General features: G+C 40.2%; 1 protein-coding gene across 2 annotated transcripts; it reads left to right on the forward strand.

Annotated features, from left to right (window-relative positions):
• Positions 1-1,098: 1,098 nt before the first annotated feature.
• On the forward strand, positions 1,099-18,172 carry LOC146704777 (neuroplastin-like). Of its 2 annotated transcripts, none has more exons than XR_014921218.1 (8): positions 1,099-1,605; positions 9,764-9,932; positions 10,017-10,111; positions 10,842-10,963; positions 12,911-13,181; positions 14,816-14,837; positions 14,912-14,989; positions 16,819-16,870. XR_014921218.1 is itself a non-coding variant. In XM_085462151.1 (8 exons), the coding sequence occupies exons 1-7, from the start codon at positions 1,515-1,517 to the stop codon at positions 16,877-16,879; spliced, it is 831 nt and encodes a 276-aa protein (XP_085318277.1). In that variant the 5' UTR covers positions 1,102-1,514; the 3' UTR covers positions 16,880-16,895; positions 17,182-18,172. The 2 variants fall into 2 exon arrangements, 1 of the variants encoding a protein (XP_085318277.1); XM_085462151.1 differs by lacking the exon at positions 14,912-14,989 and adding an exon at positions 17,182-18,172 and having other exon boundaries at positions 1,102-1,605; positions 16,819-16,895.
• The last annotated feature ends 359 nt before the right edge of the window (positions 18,173-18,531 follow it).

The raw sequence follows: 18,531 nt of genomic DNA on the forward strand, positions 1-18,531 counted from the left end.
GCTGAATTGAATTGTTTCTTTTTATTTGATATGTAGATGCTTTTTTTCACTTACATATAATTATGCAAACGATGCAAGTATGGTGATATGAGTACAAACTCTTGGTTAATACGTTGTTCAATACACTGGTTCAATCTCACATTAATGCAAATATGTGATCAGCCAATCAAATGGCAGCATCTCAGTGCATCTAGGCACGATCAGGACAACCTGCTGGAGTTCAAACTGAGCATCAGAACGGAGAAGGAAGATGGACTACAACAGCAGAGGACCACACCAAATGCCACTCCTGTCAGCTGAAAACAGGAAACTGATACTACAATAATGCCTGGTCTGGTAGAGACAGAATTGAGTGTTAACAACATAAATGCATTCATTCTTCTTGACTTGTATCAGTTGTTCAGGCGGTTGCTGGTGGTAAAGTGACGTATTTGCATCCCTTTGTCCATCCCTTTAAAACCACAGAATACTCATTTTCTAATGGATGCTTCCAGTAGGATAACACACCATGTCACGAAGCTCAGATCCCCTTGAACTGGTTTCTTGAACGTGAAAATGAGTTAACTGTACTCACATGGCGTCCACAGTCACAAGATCTCAATCCAACAGAGCACCTTTGAGGTGTAGTGCTACGGAACATTGGCATCATGGATGTACAGGTGATAAATCTGCAGCAACTGTGTGATGCTGTCATGTCAGCGTGGATCAAAAATAATGTTTCCAGCACCTCATTGAACCCATAGCACAATTAACGCAGTTCTGCAGGCAAAAGACACCATACTCTTTGCCCCACATTCATGATGTAGAAGACCAAGTGACTTGTGCTTCTGTGCTGTAGGTGTCAGCCTGCCATTAACCTATATTTGCTCAAAGAGAAATTGGATTAAAAGTTTGCGTAAAGCCACAGGTGCTGTTGGGTTCAAGGCTTAGTCAGCCCGAGTGAGAACCTGCTTGACACAGGACACGGCTGCTCAGCGAGTAGCTACTGAAGGATGAAGTGTCAAAGAAACACTCGCTTCTGATTGGTTTGCAGACACTGTAGGCGACAACGGCTTAATTTGACTACAAGAAAGAAACAATCGCAACTATATTCTAATTCTTAAGGGGCTTCGTACAAAACAGGTCTAGCAGTATACATATAAAGACCATGGTTATTATCTTATTTCAACAAAAATCGATTTGTGCTTCACTTTTGCCATTGGACGCACCGTCTTGTCTCTGCGCTCCTCCAAGATCTCGCGGGATTAAAGATGTAACGGGTGGTTAAGAAAAAAAAAAAAAAGGAAAAAAAGGTGGTTCGGTATCTGCACCGGGTTGTCAGCAGAGCGGCACAGGTAGCCAGCTGCACCTCTGTGGGCTCACGCTCGTCTACCTAGCGACGCTTGACTCAGTACGTGACACGACTGGGGAGTATCTGGAGGTGCGAGCCTCGGCGAACCAGCCCGCTCCATCATAACCGGCGCAGGTCACCTTAGCGCTCTCCTACCGGCATTTTCCGTCCACCGTCTCCGAAGATGATACCTGGCAAACGCAGAGCTGCAGTCATGATCTTCTCGGTGGCGATATTTGGAGCTCTGATGCTGCAGTCCGTCTCATCTCAGAACGGTAGGAAAGCTCTCCCTATAGAAAAACGCAGCGCGTTACACATCATGGTGAGAATGCGGTTTTAAGGGAGGCACTGGCATTGGCTGACTTTGATGCATTAAAAAAAATGTTACTTTAAATGAATTACTGCAAGATTCCTCCAGCCTCATTAGATAATCCTCTGTTTCTGACAGAAACACACACCAGAGCGGATCGATTGGCGTCTTGTTGGCCCAGCGTTAGAAAAGAAGGGTTAATAAATCATTAATGGGCTACAATCTGTACTGCTGTAGTGAGCCATAAGGAGGCCTGTGCAGTGTCCCTAAAATGTCCTTTGAAGTGTGGAGCTGAATACTGAGCCGATACATGAGCGGTTCAGGCAGCAAGGACAAGTTCTGTCCACGGGTAGGATCGTGCCACACTGAAGTTTAAAACCTGTGATGCCAGCACACAAACACTCTCTCACATGTCCAGTCAACATGCTGTCACGCGTGGGTCTGCTCAGAAATGGCAGGATAGGGATCAGGAATTCAGAAAAAATAAAATCCTCTGCTACAGAGTGAAATAATTGTATGCATCAGTGCAGGTCCTTGTAACATAGGCCCATGTAATTATGTAGGACCTTAGAAGCGCAGCTCTGTAAATAGCATCAGTCCATTTTGCTGCATGTTCCTATTTTTAGAGCAGAGATGCTGCACTGGGAACTATGGCTTTAATGTCCTCTTGCAACAGTGAATCTGTTAACTCTTTGCTGAGACGTGCTGCACTGCAGAATGGCATTGATTTCCCAGCGCAGCTCCACTTGCCCAATTCACCCTCAGCTCGTAAACCTCATCCCCCCCCCAAACTGATTAGGGCTGTGTAACCCCCCTCTCAGTCCACTATCTGTTTGTGTATACTGTAAGCGTGCAGTGCTTCTTGCATTCCTTTGCGAGCTCTGTGTGCGGACGAGTGAGAATGGATTGAGCTCCGGCCTTCCCCGGAGTGGTCCATGTGTAGGATTGCATTACACATCTCCTCCTATACTGTGCGCCCACTCACAACATCTCTTCTCCAATCAGAGCTGACAAAGCTCAGACTTCTGATTAGAAATACTGGCTTTACATCCGACAGGAGGAGGTAGAGATCAATCTTCTTTATTGCCTTTCAAATATTGTAGTTTTCTCTCTTCTTCTTTTTCTTCTTCCTTTCTTCAGATTGCGGTCACACAGAATATTAGCAAACACTGCTGCCAGTCACGTCCCAGAATCCATTTGGCTGCTTATATGTGAAGCTATATCTCAAAAGATTAATACAACAGTATATCATGTTGCTTCCTGTCGAGATGCGTTATCCCCCCTCTGACACCAAATATCAATGTTTTTTCACAACATACAGATGCTCTAAATCACAGGTGTCGAACTCCAGGCCTCGAGGGTCGGTGTCCTGCAGGTTTTAGATGTGTCCTTGATCCAACAAAGCTGATTTAAATGGCTAAATGACCTCCTCAACATGTCCTAAAGTTCTCCAGAAGCCTGGTAATGAACTGATCATTTGATTCAGATGTGTTGACCCAGGGTGTTATCTAAACCCTGCAGGACACCGAGGCCTGGAGTTCGACACCCCTGCTCTAAATAGATATCAATCCAGTTTGATTTACCAGACTCACTTCTTCATTTCTCTTTGAGCTAATGTTTTAAATGAAGTGAAGAAGGAGAAGAAACTGACTCACATGGGGGAAAAATCAGACTGCCAGTTAATTGAATTGGTATTTAATGCAATAGTAATCTGTAACACAACAGTGCACAGATGAAATAAATGATTCTTTTCCCAATGTATCAAGATCGTATCTTGTGATTCCCAGCCCTACTCTCTGTGGACGTATGAGTCTAAAGTGAAGTTAACATAACAGACTGTTTAAACAGTCTGAAAAACAAAGTAATGTTTTATTTTCAGAAGCTAAAAAATGATATTTTGTGAGCTATTTCAGTTTGAGTTGTAGATTTTATTGTTTCAGTACCTGATGAATTGGCCAAATTACAAATAATTTGCATTACATTTGTAGATGTTTCCAGAGACTGAAAATGATTGTGTTTAAGGAAACGATTTAAACATGTAAAACTAAAAGATGTAACAATGTATTGTATTATAATAGAGCAAATTAACAAAAGCATATAAAGCACGATAATTGCCGGGGATATTAAATATCAGTTGTTTTCATTGCCCAGCAATCCATTGATTATTACTCTCACTTGGCTAAAAGATTATTTGGTCAACATATGGACGAAGAAGGGAAAAAGCGGGGAACAAATCTCATCACAGTTTTCCGAAACATAAGACGATGCTGACATGTTTCTCATGAAAATTTAAACCCCGAGCAGCTGAGGAGCACACAGGAGAGAGAAAAAAGCTAAATCCTGCAATTAAAAGGTTGGAACCAGTGAACGGTTTGTATTTTTGACTGTTAAATGACAGAAACCATTACTGATCACGACTAACCACAATTGCCCACATTTATTCTTTTTTTCTGATAATTATTGGATGGATGCATTGTTTCATCTCTAATGTGCATTTCTGCTATATCTAACATCAAAGGCAATCCCTACAGGGAAATGTAAGAGAAGTAGTGCCGTTTTCTGAAGCCCCACGATGCATATAAAACATTAACATGCTTGAACAACACAGTTGTCAAATTCAGTTTAATCTGATTGCATGTAAGTATAATTATTGTTACTATAACACATCAGCTCCCTTATGTTGCATTTCAGTGCTTCGAAATGTTTATTAAACTATATCAAAACATTTAAGACATATATATTAGAACCATTTTCACTGTGCAGTTAATGCCGTCCAGCATGTGAATGTATGTAATTGCTGTTTTCTTCAGTATGTGTTGGAACATAAACTGGGACTGTGGCCAGAATTTCTTCATTTTAGACACATTTAAATTGGATTCGTCAGACGATTCGAGGTCGTCTGCTGTCAGTTTGTGCTCTTGGATTTGCAGTTTGAATAATAAAACTGAAATTGGCACACAGTGTCATAGTGTGGATCTGGACAGGAACAAACACTCTGATAAAGGACAAAAGAAAGTTAGGACTATTTATATACTGGACTGATGGGCAGGTGGAAACAGGTGAGGAACGAGACACAGCTTAACCTAATCAACACAGTTTATTGCAAGCTGAAAGTAAAACTAGAGTGAGGAACGGCAGAAAGGTAACCTTCAAAGCAAAAGAGGGAACAGCTCAGAAGACAAAGGGTAAATGCAGCGGCTAACAAGAATAACAAACAGTGGAACAGACGCTAGTAGAAAGACAAGAAAGAGGAACAGATGGGGAAAAACAGAGGAAACTAAAACTGCTGCAAAGAATAAAAATAAACACCTGAACTTGAACTGAAACCAAACTGAAAGGCTAAAGGTTTTAAAAATAACAGCAACAACAACAAAAAAAACACGAGTCAAAAAGTGAAAAAGTGCAAAAATAAAAAAAATACAAGGACCAATAATGCACAGATCTTACCAGAAAAAGCATATAAACACAACATCTAAAGACCAAACAATTATTTCATTGAGAGAACAAAAGACACACACACACAGGTGCTTTATGCACATTAAAATTCAGAAAGAATTTAGAAGCAAATTGGGAACACAGACAATGAAAACGTTAGATGGCAATAACAGATTTTTGGACTGTCACGCTGATATAGCGTATATGAATAGATCTCTTGATAATAAATGTGATGTGATTTGCTACAACAAGTACAATTTTACAATGTTGCATTGGGTTTTTATACGTTTAAGTGTGAAATAGGCAAATTATTTCCTTTAACATGTCAATATGAACTAAATGTTCTTTGCACAATGTTATGGCTGTTGAGTTTAGCACCATTTGTTTTTAGATTGGTTGCCTCCCATCATCAAAGGTTTATGATGTAATTCTGTCTTGCACCAGATACAAAATCTCTCAGGAAAATCACTAAAAAATGAGAAGACGATAGCAATTTTATTTTCCCTGGCATTCATCGGTGGCGTTCCCTAAGCGATGGAAATAGCGCAGCAGCAACAAGCGCAGTAACTGTGGAAAGTAACAAATTAAAGAAAAAATTAATTGGAGGGGATAAAGGAGGTGAAAAAATAAAAGTGAACCTCAGTCTTTGTGACAGCAGTACAGGAAACACATCTCACTGTGAGTAAAAACAGATTCATTGCTAACAGAAGGAGCTTTGATTTGTGGCTCAAATAGGGACTGTGTAGATAATTTAGGCCTTAATGAAAAGGACAAACATTACAATTCTCCACAGTTTGGTGAGCTGTCCTCGCCCAGCTCATGTGAAAAGAAGCACATTTTGAAATCCAGCTGGAGTAGCATAGTTTTCCACCCCTCGAAATCCCGGGCCCGCGTCAGTCATGAACGTTCTCGCTGAGTTGCACCAGGAATGTGACCTTAAGTTGCATTCAAACTTTGAAGTGCTGTGTGAGAACTTTATCTGTGGACATCATGTTTAATTTAAGATATTAAGCTAGCTTATTATTCACTAATGGAAAAAAAACATCCCACACATTAGACGCACACAAAACTAAACCGAAATCCTCTTGACGCGAGTGGCGTCATTCGGACATGTGCTGTACAGTGGTGTGCGAAGACGTGGCTACTGGCTCAGCACTTTTAACATGTCTACTCTGTCGGAGTTGACAGGGTCTGTCTCTCAGCATTTCTGCGATAAGAGCTGAGGGGCTGGCTTTAGGTTTCAGTCATGTTATTTGCTGGTTTGCATGTATGAAGGAATCTTTATGTGCACACTGTATATGGTCTGGTCTTCAGGAGCCCGTTGCAGGCTGTGCAGCAGAGTCTTGTGATGTCAGCAGCTTGACACAGAAACCAGGTGATGGTCTGTCTCATCTGGTTGGCTGTCTCTTCTTCCTACTTTGTTGCCGTAGAGTGCTTCTATGGAAACGCAGGGGGTCTATCACCATGTGCCCACACACTCCCCAGAGACCCAGAGCTGAGGCTTCTATAAATCTCTTGTCTCTCTGCAGAGCCTATAGAGCGTGCATATAACTTCCACCTCCATGATTAAAAGCATTTACATTTAAAAGGGAGACATTTCAATCCAGTCAAATTATAAGCAGCTTGTTGTATCAGTGTCCTTGTTATTCAGTAATTACATAAACACGATTTTCTGAGCACTGAGATATTTTTATTATACAGCCAAGAAAATGACAAGGTCGTGTGGAGGACTTCTTGATGTGAGCGCTGTGCGAGCCAGGCGCAGTTTTATATGATGCCATTAATTGCACAGAACCAAGTGAGAGCAGCCTCGCAGGGCCGTCCCAGAAGAACTGAATTAAAGCTTCCCAGGAATAGCAGCAATAATAGTTTAGACAGATCTGGGGTTGTCTCTTTTTCCCAGAGCAAAAATTGTCAGTGTGATGACTGATGGCTCATCAGAGGTGAAACTGTTTGTCAATGAACTGATTTGTGACTTTGCATCAGACGCCATCACATTGCGCTGGGCTCTGGTTGAGAGCGAATGGTCGCATCTGATTTGTTTTTTCATATTTTGTGTAATATATACTGTATATATACAGTGGGTGCTTGTTGTGAACATGGTGAAGTTGGCTTAAGGTGAGAGGATTTAAAACGTCTTGAGCTGACAGACCCAAGATGAGATGTATAAAAGGATTATTTTAAATTTGGTGTAAGATTTGTGCAAAAATGTTTTTTGTAGCGGTTCACACCAACCGCTAAATTTTGCAGGAGAAATTTTCAGCATTTATTTTTTGGACTAAAAACTCGATTTTTCACCGATTTGTTGAAATATGTGCAAAAGAGACGGTAATACAGATTCAACTTCTTGATCAAACCAACTTCCTGATGTTGTTTCCTAGTTAGAATAGGATGAACCCAAAATCTCAATCTCTTTCTTCTTTGATTTAGATTCAGAACGCACTGTGGATAAAAAATAATGCTTAACTGAAATCTGTGGGGTGATTGTGTAACAGCAAAGTTGGTAGTAGAAGAATTACTTACAAACCAGGAACCTTTCTTTAGTCAGATTTGACTGGTGTCCTTATTCATCCCTGGGACTACTGAAATTAAAGTTGTGCCTTGAGGTGGCTACAAGTGGTGAGACTAGCTTCAAGGATCCTCTGATAACAAGTCCCTTTTCAATTGGGAAAAACTAATGAGTGCCAGATTAATTAATGAAGGGAAATGATGATATTTGCAACTTTAATCTGAATTTATCAACATGGCTAGACATTTTATAAACCAGGAAATGATTAGATTAATTGGGGAGTTAAGCAGCTGTCATTTATTCATTTATTTATTTCTAATTTTAACATAATTTGTCTGTTCTGTTCATTATTTTGCATTTGTTGCTGTTCTTTTCATTTGGTCATGTCCTTTGTCTGGCTCCTGTTTTAATTTAACCTGTTACTTTCTCACCTGCACCTGTTTCTCCTCTTTTGTTTTGCCTCTGGACACGCTGCCCCCGTAAACGACCACCACCAGCACCGGCGGGCTTTGTGAAATCACCTCTTTCTGAGACTAAGCTCACAGGTGACACCTTTGAGCTGTACTGTGACGTGGTAGGTAACCCCACCCCCGAAATCCAGTGGTGGTACTCTGAGATCAACCGAGCCGACTCTTTCAGGCAGCTGTGGGATGGTGCCCGGAAGCGGCGGGTGTCCATCAGCACCGCCTACGGCATCAATGCTGTGAGCGTGTTGGGGGTATCGCATCTCACACTAGACGATTCTGGGACATACGAGTGCAGAGCCAGCAATGACCCACGGCGTAATGACCTCCACCAAAATCCAGCCACCACCTGGATCCGTGCTCAGGCCACTATAACAGTGCTGCAGAGTGAGTGGTCAGTGTAGAGCAATCCTCCCCCAGTTCCTGTGTGATTCAGCCTCCATCATACCTCTCCAGAGGAGCAGTAGCTTCCTAAGTAGGTGCCACCCTCCCCCACAGACCTGAGAAATGAGGAAAAAACACCATCCTCTCATCTTCTTGTTATCTTTAGTAAGCAGAGCTGAGTAGTATTCTTTTAATGCTCATCGCACATTTCAACTCTTACTTTAAATAGAGCTCACAGAGCCCAGTTTTTTCCTTCTTTTCCTCCCTTTTCTCCTCTTTTCTTCTAATTTCCCAGAATTATTCATTATAATTGTGGTTTTTCTCTCATTGTTGTAACCTGCTTGGTATTTGGCATTTGGTATCACCTTCATCACAGCCATGTTTTATTTGGAGAGTGATAGCACGTCTCATTTCTGACTCATATTAGCGCTAACAGTAGTTTCTTGTTTGCTCACCAGAATCACAGTGCTTTTTCTAGAGACGTGTATCTTCTTCAGCCTTATAAAAGGACAAAATGGGGGCCAAATCTCCATACAGTTTTTTTTCTTTTTTTTTGGGAGGGGGGCTGAGTACCTGCCAGCACAAACCTGCAGGTGCTTTGTTGCAGACGGTGTTTTATGCCATGACTAAAGATTAAGAGCTTCACTGGTGTCTAACTGTGCAAACAAGACATAGATAATCAGGATTAAGCAGAATACTAACTCTCCAATTAAGATCTTCATTGTTTAAAAGCCAACTGAAGCGAGCAGCTTCGGCAGGTTACATTTCTACGGGATGCAAACGAGGAGGCAGATTTTAATTGTTGTAAGAGGTTCATTTTAAGGTAATAAATCTAATCTCTAAATTAAGTGGAGGGATATTTTCATGAAGCTAAATAAGTTGTGGTAAGTCCAAAGAATTGGTATAAATAACATTAGTGTGCTTCATAAAAAATGTTCTGGAGTCACTGTAATGTGAAACCTGTTTTTATCCACCTGCATTGTAACAGATGTATACTTATCATCATGCCTCACACAAAACACATCCAGCTGCTATAATTAAACCAAGTGCTTCTCCAAAGCTAGCCTGTAATCCAAAAGCTGCATTTTGTTCTGTAAAGTTATATTTGGTAATGTAGTTGCTCGAATGGGTGTATTTCATGTCCAGCTACCCAGAAAGTGAATGGACCTTTACTTCAGCAGGCTGGGATGCCCAGAATAATTCCTCCCACTTTAAACTATTCCTGAGCATTATTGAAAAACGACTAGTCGTCTGTAGTGTCTGAACTCTACATCTTCCAGCGCGCCTTCACCCACTACTTCTGCTGTGGCTGAGCTACGCTTCTCTTGCAGAGCCGTCCATTGCTGCCTCTGAACACGTCACGCTTCCAGTGGAAGGAGAAAGCCTCACACTGCAGTGCAACCTGACCAGCCCCCACAGCACCGTCCAGGAAAGCTTCTGGATGAAGAACGGCGAGGAGATCCCAGAAACGCGTGACTCAAGCAAGAACACTGAGTACAGGTCAGCTTTTTTTCACGACTCTGAGAGGAAGAGGTGTTTAGCAGCCTGGCGTGCGTTCACGTGAGATGTATTTCTGCTCCGCAGGCTGAAAAGACCAAGAGCAGATGACGCTGGAGTGTACATGTGTGTCTACAACTTCAGCACGACTCCTTCGGCCAACGCCACCATCGAAGTTAAATGTAGGTGTTGACTGGCGAGCTAAAGCCGTCTTTGCAATTTTGAGGCCACATTAGAGATGCCACCAATAAAAATGGCCTTGAGCACTTGTATCGCTGTCATGTGAGGACCTGTGATCTCAAACGGCTCTGCTGGCTGCTCAGGGGCAGCCGGTGCCCTTGACACCTCCATCAAGCCAGTGCCCGGCTCAGTGGCAGCAGATGGTGTCTTGTTTGTCTGATGGAAAGGGATTATGTAAAATCTGGTCAGCCTTTTCTGCTGTTGCATTGCAATGGAGGTAAATTGGATTTCAGGGGCAGTTTTCTTGATATTATATGGGGCATTTCTATTATTGCAGTCCGTTTTATAATATACTGAGTAATGCACACAGTTTATGGTTACACTGGCTCAAATACTCTTGCTAGATTAAATGTAATGCTTTATGTTTGAAGTTCACTTTCATACACACAAGTGTTCGTCTCTGCAGTGTAAAAAGACTATTGGAATGACTCCTGCTTTGCGCTTCAGTGCTTTATTCTTAAAAAAGAAAAACAAACTGCTGTGCGTGATTTACCTCATGTGACTGTTTTTTAGCTTTTACTCAGATTACTTCATAAATGTGCAATGTGGTTAAATGCAATACAGCGATCAGTGAGAGCATTACTATCAGTTTCAACTTGGAAAAATAACAAAAATTATATTATTATTGTTATTTTTAAAAAATTAATTTCTCAAATGTGTTTTGTGTTTTAGCTGCTCCTGAGATTGTAGGCCACAAACGTAGTGAGAATAAGAACGAGGGCGATCACGCTATACTCCACTGTAAGTCTGTGGGTTATCCTCACCCTGTGTGGTCCTGGCGCAGGAACGACAAGGTATGTCATATGAATTTAAATGATACTGCTTAGATATCATTTGTGATGTTTCGATTTTATGATTTTAAAAAGATTCTAAGTCTCATATGTACAGCAACTGGTTTCAGTGGTAAAGTAAATCTCCTGTTAGTAATTGAGACTAGCTACCTAAGCAGAAGGTCACCATTAAGAACACTTAAGGTTAAGAGGTCCACAAATCCCACAGCTGCAGTCTAAGGATTTTATGTGTTTGACTTACTCTAAATATTAAAGCTCAACAAGAACATTTACGATTAACAGAAACAACAAATGGAAAATATTGTAGATCGATTCTTTAATTGATCTACAATAAATGGAAAAATGAAAACGTATCCAGAATAAATATAAACCCACCGGTATAACAGTTTCACCTGAAAAGTATCACACTCAGGCACGACTGTTGTTTTTCAGTCTGATTTTATGTTTTTTTTAAAAAGCCCATGGTCATAGAAAGTTGATTAAAAAAACAATAGCTAACCTTTCAAAATAAAAGTGAAAATACTCTTTTCAGTTTATTTTTACTTTAGTATAACTACATTCATATACAGGGTGGGGCATTTATATGGATACACCGTAATAACATGGGAATGCTACAGTTAGCAAACTGTTTGCCCCCTCACATATACTAATGTGCCACAAACAGGACTTTAATATCACCAACCATTCCCATGTTATTACGGTGTATCCATATAAATAGCCCACCCTGTAGTTAAAGCTAAGTTTTTTTGGTAAAAATCTATTTAAAAGATGCTATTGAACTCCAAAATGAAGTAGAAAAATGGATGTTTTTACTCTCCAGCTCCTTGGTTTAACTAGTGTTGATCTGGAGGTAGTTCTGCTGGCACCAGTCTACAAAGCCTTGGGTCAGTTCTCTGTACTCCTTGTCGTCCCCATCAGTGATAGCATAGATAAAACCAGGTGCTTGAAACAATCCTCATCTCAAAGGTGCTCCATTGGATTGAGATCTGGTGAATGTGTAGGTCATTTTAGAAACAGTGTACTCATTGACATGTTTAAGAAACCAGTTTGAAAATATCTTAGCTTTATAACATGGTATATTATCCTGCTGTAAGGAGCCATCAGAAGACGCATACACTGTGTGGATCGGCAACAATACTCACGTAGGTGGGTGGTGAGTCAGTGATGCTCTGGGCCAAGAAAATATCCCCCACACCATAGACCACCACAACAGCCTGAAATGTTGATAAAGGGCAGCATGGACCCAAGCCTTAATGTTGTTTATGCCAAATCCTACCATCCAAATATTCAGGTAGAAATTTAGTCTCATCACACCAAGCAACATTTTTTCAACCCTCTATCATCCAATTTTGGTGAGCCCATGCGAACTGGAGCCTCCGTTTCCTGTTCTTAGATGACAAAAAGCAGCACGTGATCTTCTGCTGCTGTCGTCCATCTGCTTCAAGGTTGGACATGCTGTGCGTTCAGAGATGCTCTTTTGCATACCTTGATTGTAATAAGTGGTTATCTGAGTTACTTTTTATCAACTCTAAGCAGTCTGGGCATTCTTCTCTGACCTCTGACATCAACACTGCATTGTCACCCAGACAACTGCAGCTCATCCTTTTCAGATGATTCAGAGATGGTTGTGTGGGAAAACCCAGTAAATCAGCAGGTTCTGAAATGCAAGTGGCTTAAATCACCTTTCTTTTCTGTTCTGATACTCAATTTGAACTTCAGCAGGTCGTTTTGACCATGTCTACAAGCCTAAATGCACTGAGTTGCTGCAATGTGATTGGCTTATTAGACTTTTGTGTTAATAAGCAGCTGAACAGGTGTACCTAATAACATGTCTGGTGAATTTATAATACTCCATGATCTAAACTAAGGCACAAAAAACTGTCCATGTAAAAAAAAAAAAACTCTCACTGCCAAATCACCAGGATGATTCTCTTCATTCCCTCTTCGTAGGACTTTGAAAACTCAACACGCATCTACATCGTCAGCAAAGACAACTACACAGAGCTCCACATTCTGAATCTGGACATTGATGAAGATCCAGGGGTGTACGTCTGCAACGCCACCAACATGATTGGCCACACTACTGAGAAATCTGTGCTGAGGGTTCGCAGCCACTTGGCCCCCTTATGGCCTCTCCTGGGGGTTTTGGCTGAGATCATCATCCTGGTCGTCATCATCGTTGTTTATGAGAAGCGCAAGAAGCCAGAAGATTTACAAGACGGTGAGTCACCGCTGATAATGCTTAGGAATGTTTTATTAGTCCATCGTTTAAATATAACTGGGGATAGATTAGCTGCCTTCAGCATACAAATGAAATACCTAATGGGTCTGTCATGTGAAAAGGCTCTGGTGTGAGCTTGAAGGCATTTCTTCCCCAGGTGCACCGGCAGAGTTGCCTGACACTGTGCCCATCGCTGTGCCCGCATTCAATAATTCAGGCAGCGAGGCTGACCCAGAACGCAGACACTGTTGCACCTTGTCAGGACAATATCATTCCTTTAATATTCATGAGAAATATGATACTGCAGTGTTGAGGAGGTGGGCGGTTTCAATTATTAATACCTTTCCAGGGACCTTGTAGTGTCCTCAATGCAATGTCCCTAATGCAAACTTAACAATGATGCTCGTAATTTAGCTGTGAAACCTGGGTATGCCATCCTGCAATTTTCTGATAGCGCTGAGCACTTCATTTGAGAGTCTAGCTACGTCATATATTATGCATTAATGGTATTTGGGCAACCTTTTCCTCTCAAACAGAATTTTGATGTTGTCACCTGCTGATTAGCTGTAGCACCGAGGGAATGACTGACACCTAAGAGCTGTCGGTGGTATTCACTAATGCCTACAGTCATTGCACTTGAACGTTTTCTCAGTACGGTTTATTATTTTATCAGAATAGATTGCAGAATATGGGAGCGATATAGTCCCCTCGAGAATCCGTACAGCCTTTAAGCAGCAAATCAAGACGGATGCAGATTGCTTGCTTTCGTGAATTGTTTTACTTGAAACTCTCGGACCTGGTTTCTCTTCTCTCCGCTTGTTGCATATATTTTAAAAGATTGTTTTAATATCTCCCATCCTCCCCTTTTTCCAAATTGCCTAACGTAAACTGTGTTTGTGGTAAGTGAGAGACTTTGCATGCCTCGTGAATTTCAATAAGCATTCAGCCTCGTCATCCTCCCGTCTGCGGCACATTATAATCAGCACTTTTAAACGTTTCAGTTCCAAATTTTAGGTTTTTATTTGTTTTGATGAAATGATTATGCCATGTCTTTGCATCACACTCATAAACATAATCACCGCAGCAGAGAAATGGCATGTAGCACTCTAAGGAATTTGAAGTGTTTCGTCACTGTTTGAAAATGCTGCGCTGAGTTATCACCGCAGGGCTGATAATCATGGACCTGCTTCTCACTAATCTCCTTGAGTGAGCAGATGTTCTTTGTGAGCGCTGCTTGTCTGTGCATGACTACAGTATTTTTTTTCCCCAGTTTGAATTCTGCCTGTTGTTCTCAGTTGCTCGTGCATTTTATTGTGATGTTTAATTACACTCTGTGTTTTGTGAGTGTTCTCATGAGCTACTTTTCATTCTGCATCGCAGCCATTTTTATTTATATATATATATATATATATACACACACACACACATACACACACAGTTTGCTCCTGTGTTACTTCACCTAGGCTATGTTTTTATTTGGTAACAGTCTGTACTTGGAAACCACAGACGTAGAGATTTTTAGGGCACTAAATGTCAGCTTTAAGCAAAACACCTCATCAGCGTGTGCAGCTTCTTTGCGATTATTTTATTTTTTTTGGTGTTCATTTCTCCATATTTTCCTCTTGCTGCCACAGATGATGATCTAGCTGGACCAATGTAAGTATAAACATTTCACCTCTTACCACCTTATCTCTGTTTAGCTTGGTAAAGTAATGTGTGTTTTGTTGTAGATTATCATGATGTATCTACTCCAGACAGTCTGTAGAGCTCACTGTGAAGTAGTTCCTAAAACTGGGTCACAAATAACGGTGAGCATCATGTCCTAGTATTTCAGATAAATCACCGGATGGTATTTTAAGGTCAAGTTTGGCCACTGTTGCTGTGACTGACAAGTTGTCTGGATTAGGAAAGTCCTGCTTAATCCGCCCATGTTTGGCAGTGAGAAGCAGTATGCATTGTTTATTAAATGTTTTTTTTAACACGCTACGACGTAGTTTTAGGCAGATGTGTGATTTAAGGCATAGTTTTGTTCTTCCTGTTTCCCCTCCTGGCTTCAGTAATCTATTGATAGGTGTCCTGGTAACGTAAATTTTAGTTACCTAGTATCTTTTTTAAGAGGAAAAAACTTAGCTCACTGAAATGCACACAAAAAAAGAACAGAAAAAACTCTCAGCAGGTAAAAAATTATGTTTAAAAATGTTTTAAAAATATTTACATAACTGGTCCTGGGTCTGGTTTTGTCCTTGCTGCAGTCAAAGACTGAATGTAAAAGATGGAGGTAGCCTCAGATCTAAAAACTAATCTAATGCGAGAGTGCTATATACCTGCATTCTCTTTAATGGCCAGCAGGGGGAAACAAAATGTCTATAGAAGAAAAAACTAATATGCTTCTTACATGACTTAATACCTCAGTAAACATTTTCCTTGTGTGTTTATGGTCTCATTCACTAGTTTTAAGTCGTGTTAAAGAAAATGTGATGTTAATTTTATAACTTATTGTCCCATTTAGTATAAAATACATTATAGCATGGGCGTCAAACATAAGGCTAGGGGGCCAGAAGTGACCCAGCAAAATATATATAGGAAAGGCTAAGAAGTGATCTGCAAGACTTTTCTGTACTTTTACATTTCTAATGTAAAAAACTGACATGTGCTGTTGAAATTGTACTTCTTTATATTATATTAAGATATCTCGGGGATTAAATGTGTAGTTAAATGTCTTTAGACTGACAGAAATTGGAGTTTCACTCATTTGGCCCACATAACTGGGCCAGACTCGGCCCTCGGTGTAGAATTAGTTTGACATCCCAGCATTATATAGACTTAAAGGTTTAGAGACTAGACATGACAAAAGGACTAAATGACAATCCTCTGGCTATGTCCATCTTTGATATACAGTTTATGGCTGCAAACAGTAGTAGTAGATGTTTTCATCAGTGGTTGCATTAATAACCCTGAGCCATCATCAAGACATCAGTCAACTGTCAACATCAGTCAGTTTCATCTATAAATAAAATGATGGTAAATTTCTACCACAAGCTTGCAGATGTTAAAATTGGTTAATTAGCAGCCTGCAGCGTTTATTTTATGTCATGAAACAGAAAGCGGAGCATTAGCTATTTTTATTTCATACACGACAACAATCATTTTACAGTTGTTAGGACTGAGATCACTAGTTTCTGTGTATGACATGTGTTCAAAAGTTTATTTAAATTAGGCTCATCTCTGTTCAAGATCAGCTTCTTGATCATGTCCAAAAATTTTTTGCCAAGAGACCAAATATCAAGCGAGCTGATTTATATTTTTCCCCCTATGAAGGATTTGTGCCAGAGTGCCATCTTGTGTCATTGTGAGCGTAGGTAGCTTCATGAAAAATGATGGGTCACCACCCAGACCGGTTGATATTTGATATTTGAAGTGTCCAATCATGTGTTTTAAGACAAAAAGCAGCAGCCTTGCTGAATAAACTGTAAAGGTGCATGAGAAGATAACCTTGAATTTGAGATTTGCCATTTACACCACAAGGCGGTTTTTTTGGAGGTTTTTTTAGGGATTTGATCACAGAACTGCTTGATAACACCTCATATACGCTTTGTTTGAGATGAGAGCTGATTGTGTGTTTTACTTCTTTGTAAAGGAAAACTAACTCGACCAACAACCACAAAGACAAGAATCTCCGCCAGAGGAATACAAACTGAGCAGCCTGTCTGCTGAGTAAGTATTAAATTATTAAGAGAAGCCCTGATAATAAAGACCTGTGGCCACAAACCCAAGATGACTGATTTGATTTAATTTAATTTAATTAAGTGTAATTACATAAAACCAAATGAGAACAACAGTTGCCTCAAGGTGCTTTATATTAAAAGGTAAAGACCCTCCAAGAATACAAGTTGACTATACGAAACAATAACTGAATGCTTTTGTCACGCAGGATAACTCATATATACTAATAGATCGCATTTACACTGGGCTAACAAGCTGAATCTTCTCTTTTCTGCAGGTCTCATTACACATGTATTGACCATATGAAGGTAAACAAGAATGGACTCCATACCCGTTGTTTATAGGACACATCTGCCATTAAAAGTATGGTTGTGGAGGAATTAAATGAGGCATGCCTTATGATTTTATTGTGTGAGGGTGTGAGGTCAGGAGGTACCCAAACCATTATAGAATTGTTAACATTATAACCATTGTGACTGCATGCGGTTGTTGACGTTTATTATTTTTCCCCATGCTCTTAACCACTAATTTAACATTTTTACTACTTCTAAAAATAATGCATGCAAGACGTTGACCTTCTGTTTGCTACAGAAATGGCTTTTTTTGGTTTTATTTTGTTTTTTCTCTGAGAGTGGCTTCATTTTAATAATCTGTACTGTGTGTTTTAGAGGAAAAACGACACTCAGCAAAAGAAAATACCACCGTAATCTGGTATGACAGATGTGTACAGTTTTATCATCCTGCTGCATACCATTGGTTCATTTTATCCGACAGTATCTATTACATTTAAGGGCTTTGCAATGTCCCTCTAAATTTGATTAAGATCTACTGTATGTATGTACTGTATGTATTAAATCATAATAACTATGTATCAGATCACCGTTAATATAAAGACTATCCATATTATATGATGCACTTAAATGTTGAAAAGTATGAAAAAAAACCTGTATAAAAGCCTACTTTAGGAAATCTGTACTAATCATTCTAACGTATTATTTTATAATTATGTGTATTGTACAGCATGGCTATTATCCTATGCAATTATCATCCATATCAGTATATGGCAAATCATTGCAGCTTTTGATTTCTCTGTGACAAAGCTTTAATCTAGTAGGATCACCGTAGAGCGTCGATGGCACACAACACAGCTGCATGAATTCTCGACAGCTTACGTGGGGCAGAAAGGAAAGCCCGCGTCCGAGCTGACACATGTGAAGCAATTCCAAGATCCCAAGTCATTTTTAAAAATAAATATCTTTAAAAAATCAGACATGTCTGGCAAATCAGTTTCTTTGCAAAACACAGAGTTGTACTCTTAGTCACATGGACTCTCAAAAGTGGAGAACAGCTCCATCTAGTGAGATTTCAGGAGGTCGAAATGGGGAATGTAGTGATTAACATCAGAGCAATAAAGACCTGCAAACCGTGAGGAAAGTGTTCGGGGGTACGTTTAAGTCTTACGCTGTGAAAATCAAGGATCAGATTAGATATGAAAAGACAGAAAGTAGTACACGGTGAAAGGACTTTGAGTGACAGCCGAGGGATGAAGCTGCCTTTCTTTTTGGATTAATGGAGGATGCCACTGAGGTCACGTCTTGAAATGAAGGAAGGGAAATGAGTTTTAAAC

This window comes from Copadichromis virginalis, linkage group LG7 (assembly GCF_057382275.1).
Source record: "Copadichromis virginalis isolate Kocher_CV1m ecotype Utaka linkage group LG7, C_Virginalis_male_GT1.1, whole genome shotgun sequence".
NCBI lineage: Eukaryota > Metazoa > Chordata > Actinopteri > Cichliformes > Cichlidae > Copadichromis > Copadichromis virginalis.